Source organism: Galeopterus variegatus, unplaced genomic scaffold (genome assembly GCF_000696425.1).
Source record: "Galeopterus variegatus unplaced genomic scaffold, G_variegatus-3.0.2 Scaffold4771, whole genome shotgun sequence".
NCBI classification, from domain to species: domain Eukaryota; kingdom Metazoa; phylum Chordata; class Mammalia; order Dermoptera; family Cynocephalidae; genus Galeopterus; species Galeopterus variegatus.
The window spans coordinates 159752-167942 of record NW_007730882.1 but is presented as its reverse complement, the minus strand read 5'-3'; the positions used below and the strand labels follow the sequence as shown (position 1 = coordinate 167942).

At 33.5% G+C, this 8191-nt stretch overlaps 1 protein-coding gene across 1 annotated transcript in view; it reads right to left on the bottom strand.

Annotated features, from left to right (window-relative positions):
* Positions 1–5710: 5710 nt before the first annotated feature.
* Positions 5711–8191, bottom strand: part of BMS1 (BMS1 ribosome biogenesis factor) — a 21255-nt gene continuing 18774 nt past the window's right edge. The window contains exon 13 of the mRNA XM_008588314.1: positions 5711–6170. Coding sequence (XP_008586536.1) covers positions 6081–6170 — 90 coding nt within the window. The 3' untranslated portion in view covers positions 5711–6080. The remainder of the gene's footprint in view (positions 6171–8191) is intronic.

The following is an 8191-nucleotide window of genomic DNA, read 5'->3' as shown; positions in this document are numbered from 1 at the left end:
TGTTACTTGCAAATTATAATTATTCTTTTGGGGTTTTTAGCCCTTTAAAAATGTAAAATCCATTCTTAGCCCGTAGGCTATACAAAAATAGGTGGTAGGCAGGCTTGGGCCCTTGAGCCGTATTTGATGAGCAGCCCCTCCAGACTGAAAGACTAGGGGGACAACAGCTGAATGTTACCGCACAGACCTAATCAGACCCAATAAGAGGGGAAAAAAAAAAAAAAAGACTCAAAACACTTGGGATTAACTGGAAAAATCTGAACATGGATTGAATTAAATATTAAGCCATTATTATAGTTAATTTTCTATATAACTATTATAGTTAGGTAGAAAATCCTTACACTTAATAGGTGCCTGCAGAGGTACTGGTTTGCAATTTACTTTCAAATGGCTCCGAAAAGCATGTGCACACAGAGAGAAAACACATATAGCAAAATATTGACAACTGTTGAATTAGGTAGCAGGTGCACCTGTGATAACTGTGCCATCATTTCGACTTTTCTGTAGGTTTCAGATACTTCTTAAGAAAACAAAAATCCTCCCAAAATGAAAACAAAAGCATATAATGCATTTTAGTACAGAGAAAGAGGAAGGAGGGAGGGAGGAAACCAGGGTTTAACCAGTGAATTCTCTCATATTTGTGGTTAAGATAAACCTCTTGTTACAAAAATTATTCTAGTTCACAAAAAAGATCCAAAGAAAGTTATCTAACTTATTTCATAAAACTATCACCTTCATATCAAAACCTGAAAAAGAGGGCATTCAGAAAGACACAGTCATCCAACTCTCTGACCAATACAGATACAAATGATACAAATGAAACACAAGAGCAAAGCATATGCATCTGTCCAAATCTGGCTTAACCCAGTAGTTTAAGGGTGTTTTAATAATACCAAATATATACTAATAATTCAGTATTATTAAATACCAAATTATTAAATTTAATCAATTATTAAATTATTAGTTAATTATTAAATTATTAAATTTAATTATTAAATACCAAATTATTATTAAATACCAAACACCCATCAACAGATCCAACAAGGAAAAAACATGGTAGCTCAATAGATAACAAAAAGGCATTAAGAAATTAATCAAAAATATAAACTGTCTAGGAACAACCATTATAAGAAATATATAGTGATGCAGGACACTTTAATCAGAGATCGAAAGATTTAAATAGGAGCAGAACATGTCCCTGAACAGGAGAACTAAATACTGCAAGAAAATTTCAATTATTCACAAATTAATTTTTTAGTTTAATACAATGACCAATTAAAAAACAAAATATGTTTTGTAATTCACCAAAACAGTTTTCAAAGTTAAGTTAGACCACTGCTGGCCTATCAAACTGGCAAGGCTAAAGACTAATAATATTCACTTGTGGTCAAGATACAGGGAAAACGGCTCTCTCACACACATACTGTATAGGTAGGAGTATGAGATTTGGCACATCTGTCTAGGACAACTTAATTTCAAAATTAAAATTTATATACTCTGTGACAAAATAATTCCATTTCTAAAAATCTGCTCTACAGAAATATTCCCACACATTATTAAGAATGTTCACTATGACCTTATGTTTAAGAATAAAAAACAGAAGAAAAATGCAATGTTAATCAATGATTAAATAAACGATGGCACATAATATGCAGGCATTAGAAAGAATAAGGTCACTCCATCTGTGTGAAATAGGATGATGTCTATGACATATATTCGAGTGAAACAAGCAGGCTGTAGAGCATGTTAGGTTAAACAGAATTTTTATTAAAACAAAAAATGGAGTCACACTCTTAACACTGGCCTGTAAGAGAAGCTGAGAAAAAGGAGTAGCTGAGGAGGAGCTGAGGGAAAGGATGATTCAGCACTTCCATGGTTTAACTTTACACATTTCTACATTAAAGCTTCTTTGGTTGAAAAATTTGCAAATGTTGCTATTTTTATATAAAGAAAAGTATAAAAATTAAATAGAAGTTAATCTAAAATNGAGAGAAAACACATATAGCAAAATATTGACAACTGTTGAATTAGGTAGCAGGTGCACCTGTAATAACTGTGCCATCATTTCCACTTTTCTGTAGGTTTCAAATACTTCTTAAGAAAACAAAAATCCTCCCAAAATGAAAACAAAAGCATATAATGCATTTTAGTATAGAGAAAGAGGAAGGAGGGAGGGAGGAAACCAGGGTTTAACCAGTGAATTCTCTCATATTTGTGGTTAAGATAAACCTCTTGTTACAAAAATTATTCTAGTTCACAAAAAAGATCCAAAGAAAGTTATCTAACTTATTTCATAAAACTATCACCTTCATATCAAAACCTGAAAAAGAGGGCATTCAGAAAGACACAGTAGGGTGGCCCGGTGGCGCACTGGATAGTGCGCCGCTTGGGAAGCGCGGCGGCGCTCCTGTCCGAGGGTTCAGATCCCACATACAGACCGGCTCCCACTCACTGGCTGAGCGAGGCGCGGGAGCAACGCCGAGGCTTGCGATCCCGTTGCCGGTCCCCGGTCCGGTACGGGGGCAACACTGAGGGTTGCGATCCGTTGCCGGACACGGAAAAAAGACAAAAGACAAAAATCATATTTGTGGTTAAGATAAACCTCTTGTTACAAAAATTATTCTAGTTCACAAAAAAGATCCAAAGAAAGTTATCTAACTTATTTCATAAAACTATCACCTTCATATCAAAACCTGAAAAAGAGGGCATTCAGAAAGACACAGTCATCCAACTCTCTGACCAATACAGATACAAATGATACAAATGAAACACAAGAGCAAAGCATATGCATCTGTCCAAATCTGGCTTAACCCAGTAGTTTAAGGGTGTTTTAATAATACCAAATCTATACTAATAATTCAGTATTATTAAATACCAAATTATTAAATTTAATCAATTATTAAATTATTAGTTAATTATTAAATTATTAAATTTAATTATTAAATACCAAATTATTATTAAATACCAAACACCCATCAACAGATCCAACAAGGAAAAAACATGGTAGCTCAATAGATAACAAAAAGGCATTAAGAAATTAATCAAAAATATAAACTGTCTAGGAACAACCATTATAAGAAATATATAGTGATGCAGGACACTTTAATCAGAGATCGAAAGATTTAAATAGGAGCAGAACATGTCCCTGAACAGGAGAACTAAATACTGCAAGAAAATTTCAATTATTCACAAATTAATTTTTTAGTTTAATACAATGACCAATTAAAAAACAAAATATGTTTTGTAATTCACCAAAACAGTTTTCAAAGTTAAGTTAGACCACTGCTGGCCTATCAAACTGGCAAGGCTAAAGACTAATAATATTCACTTGTGGTCAAGATACAGGGAAAACGGCTCTCTCACACACATACTGTATAGGTAGGAGTATGAGATTTGGCACATCTGTCTAGGACAACTTAATTTCAAAATTAAAATTTATATACTCTGTGACAAAATAATTCCATTTCTAAAAATCTGCTCTACAGAAATATTCCCACACATTATTAAGAATGTTCACTATGACCTTATGTTTAAGAATAAAAAACAGAAGAAAAATGCAATGTTAATCAATGATTAAATAAACGATGGCACATAATATGCAGGCATTAGAAAGAATAAGGTCACTCCATCTGTGTGAAATAGGATGATGTCTATGACATATATTCGAGTGAAACAAGCAGGCTGTAGAGCATGTTAGGTTAAACAGAATTTTTATTAAAACAAAAAATGGAGTCACACTCTCAACACTGGCCTGTAAGAGAAGCTGAGAAAAAGGAGTAGCTGAGGAGGAGCTGAGGGAAAGGATGATTCAGCACTTCCATGGTTTAACTTTACACATTTCTACATTAAAGCTTCTTTGGTTGAAAAATTTGCAAATGTTGCTATTTTTATATAAAGAAAAGTATAAAAATTAAATAGAAGTTAATCTAAAATAACTAAATGTATGAATGTTAAGGACATTAAGAAAATAGAAAATTGAGGCGAGTTGCCTTATTAGGTTTCAAAAGATATAATAAAGATACAGTTATTTAGGGCCGGCCCGTGGCTCACTCGGTAGAGTGCGGTGCTGATAACACCAAGGCCCCGGGTTACAGAAAAGATAGTATGATAGGGGTATGAGAATCAAGAGATTAATAATACAGAAGAGCCTGCCTTATAACTGACCCCAGGTATACACATACACACTATAAAAACACATCATAAACCAACATTATTCAACCAATAGTGATAGAAAATGATGCACAAGTAAAATTAAGTTGATCTTTATCTGAGTTCCAGATGAGATCAAGTTAAATGTACAAAATGAAACTATAAGAAACAATTCTAGGGCTACTAGTCATACAAAATTTAAGTGCTTCAGTGACTGTGCTATGAGGGTTAAATCCAAGAATGTAAAATTAGCCTGAGCTGTTTTGCTAAAGTTCCCTCAAGATATGGACACCTGATCAATGCAAAAAACCTATCAATCAACCATGTTGCTTTGAAACCATGGGTGCAAGGAGTTTGGGGGCCGTCTGCCCCAGGAGCTTGTCAGCACTGTTTATTGATAACAGTGGAATCAAGGACATGAAACCCTGAGAGGGCTCTGCCCTGAAGGCCAGTTATGTAGCAGGATTATGCCTCAGACAAGCAAAATGTAAAAGTTTTGGAGAGACTCCATTTAGCTTCTTGGTGCCCTTGTGTTCAATTAAAGTGTGTCTAGCCACAGCCTTCACAGTGGAAGGACAACTGGAGCTGCAGTCGGCCTCTACAGACCCGGGCTGAGTGGCACCCTGGACTCATGCTACAATACTGCATCCTTTTCTTTTAATGAACTGTGGATTTGAAAGCACTGTCATCTGGGGTCGTGTGTGTTTTTTTAGTAATGGAAACCTGTTAAACTGCCTCAGTTAGTGCAGTGATACAAAAGGGGTTTCTAAAGAAAAAATGAAATTAATGAAAGGAAATGGCTCCAAAAAAGACTGATAGATCTAACTGCATAATTTTTAAAACATGCTTATTGTAATACTAAACAAAATGTTAAAATAAAGTGATAAAAAGCAGAAAAAATATTTGCAACAAATGAAGAATAAATATCCTTCAGAGAGAAGGTCTTCAGAGAGAAATCTTGAAAGTCAGTAAAAAATATATTAACACCCCCTTAAAAAAATGGGCAAAGGACACAAATAAGCAATTCACCAAAGAAATGCCACAATCAATATGCCTTAAATAAATACTCTCACAGGTAATCAAAGGAATGTTAATTACAAATATAAGAACAAACCATTTTTCATCTATCAAATTGGCAAAAAACTCTTTGTTTTTTTTATAGACAGTACTCAATGCTGAACGAGTAATAAAATAAGTATCAAGATACACTGCTCACATGCACATAAACGAGAATGACCTTCTGAAAAACTATTTGGTAACTGCAATCCATAAAATGACTAAATTCTGGCATTTATGAATCTATCTATTTAAAATGTAATTCAAGAGTTATTTCAAAGTCATCCAGTGTAGACTTCTTTATAATATGGACAAAGTACGAAACAGCTTAAATGTCAAATAGAATTATGCCTTACAGTATAATACTTTAATCATAAAAAAATCTGAAAAAATTTAATGACAAAATTTATATAGAGTATTATTATAAATAAAGAAAGTTTATTCACACACACACAACTTACAAATGACTGGAAGAAAATACCACAAAAGGTAAACAAAGGTATTTTATGGGTGGTGGAATTCTGGTATGATATGTACTCTTTATTCTAAATTTTCCACAACACATACGATCTTTATTATCAGAAAAAAAATGCAAATGTTATTTCAGTACATTTTTCAATGAAATAAATCTATTTTTAACAAATGCATGATAAAATTTACGAAAAACCTCTCATTTTTCTCTAATATCTAATAAATCAGTTAAAGGGTTGAAAATAAGATCATCATGAGAGGCGAAACCAAAATATTACCTATAACACCTGTCAGAGTTCCTGAAAGCACTTCACAATTGACTATTATTTTCAACCTGACTACAGTTTAAGATAGAAAAGAAAACAAAGTCTAGAGCAGCCAGTCTTCTCTGAAGATCCAGCTCTCTACTCACCATCCTCCGCTAAGACCTTGGCTGCGTCTTTATCCTCTTCCCACGTCCCAGTCACGAAGCAGTCTCTGATGCTGTTCATAACCTGATGCACAAAAGTCAGCACTTACGTGACATGCTCCAATCACTCAACAAAACAACTGCACTAAGAAACAGTGGTAGGCAACAGAGTGCCTTTAAATATTTCTCAAGACACTCTGTGGATATTCTCATTACAGGTGGGATGATGAGACGACTTCACCTTTGATGCAGATAGTATAACCACAGAGATAAAACATAAATTCATAATAGTAAGCAGCAGACAGGGAAAGTACTATTAGCACACTGACCTCATAAGTAAACAAACAGATATTTACTAATTCAACTAATTTTCAAAGTTTCTAAGGAGATGCGGTGAGACAGCATTTTACAAAATTGTTCTTGCTATTTGTTAATCCAAACCTATTGTGTCTGTTTGAAAACTTCATTCCTACAAAATGAGAGAAAATATTTGTAAACCATGTATCTGTTCAGGGATTTTTACCCGGAATATATAAACAACTCTTAAAACTAAATAACCCAATTTAAAAAACAGGCAAACAATATGAATAGATATTTCTTCAAAGAATATATGAGGCTACTCCAAAAATTTCATATACCCGGAATATATAAACAACTCTTAAAACTAAATAACCCAATTTAAAAAATAGGCAAACAATATGAATAGATATTTCTTCAAAGAATATATGAGGCTACTCCAAAAATTTCATGGAAAAATGGAAATGAAAGATAATACGAATCTTTCCATGAAACTTTTGAAGAACTCTCATACACAAGCTGCCAATAAGCACATAAAAAGATGATCAACATTATTAGCTATCAGGGAGATACAAATCAATAACGCAATTAGATATCGCTTCACACCCCCTAGGATGGCTAAAAATCCAAAAGACAGATAATAACATGTACTGATGAGGATGTGGAGAAATTGAAAACCACATACACTGATGGTGAGACTGTTCCACCTTTAAAAAGAGAAATGAGAGAACATATGAGGGAAAAAAACTTAACTCTTTTCAGTAATCATATTAATAGAAACATGTATAACGCTACTCTGACATTGTTTTATGTGTAACATAAGATAAAGCAAATGAGTAATTATGTGGTTTTCTAATTTCATCATCTTCAGATTCAACCAGAGAATAATTCTTCAGTGGAAAAACAGATACAAATGTAAGATGAGGTCCTGAATGTGAATTGGAAATATCTATATGAATTCTCCTAGCTCTGATCACTGAGAAGGCCTAGAAATAATGACCAACTCAAAGCAATCAGCATTTCTATGTCTAGGCTGTGAGGTTAAAATACCATTCATTACTAAACAAAATCAGAACTTCTCATGGCTGACTGCAAGTCTGGCATCACCAATGTACAAGATGATGTTGGACACCTCATCACAGAGAATAAAGAAGCTATCAAGGATGACCAGGATTGTGTTAAAAGGACTCATAAGCCAACGTGAAGAGACTCCCGACAGGATACAGATGGATAAATCTGAGCATCGATAGAATAACCAGTGCAACAGAATGAATCACATCAACTATATTTAAATCCATGACTTCATAATGATACTTAAAAAGAGTCACCTTTGGAGAATCATTCTGAAAACTGATTTAAAAAAAAATCAAGCATTTATCCTGCTTCCACTAAACTGGGTAGCCAACAGTAGAAGAAGGGAAGTTTCTCTTTACAGAAGTATTCCAACTAATAAATAAAAAGAAATGATTGAATAGACATCACCACTCTACATCTGTAAGAAATTAGTAGCTCTAGGCATTGAGTGTCAACAATTGCTAACATCATGAAAAGAGACAACTAGACTTTTTGTGCCTCCTAATGAAAAAACACCATCACCCAGGAAGCAGTGTTACCAAAACATAAAAGTCAAATCTAAATCCTATCAAACTTCTAAATGTTCTGTCCACAGGATAACTATAACCACATGGATATTTAAATTAATCTTAATTAAATTAAGATTAAATAAAATTTAGACAAAATTAAAATTTTAGTTCATTATACTCACTAGCCAAATACATACATTCATTCATTCATTCATTCATTCATTTA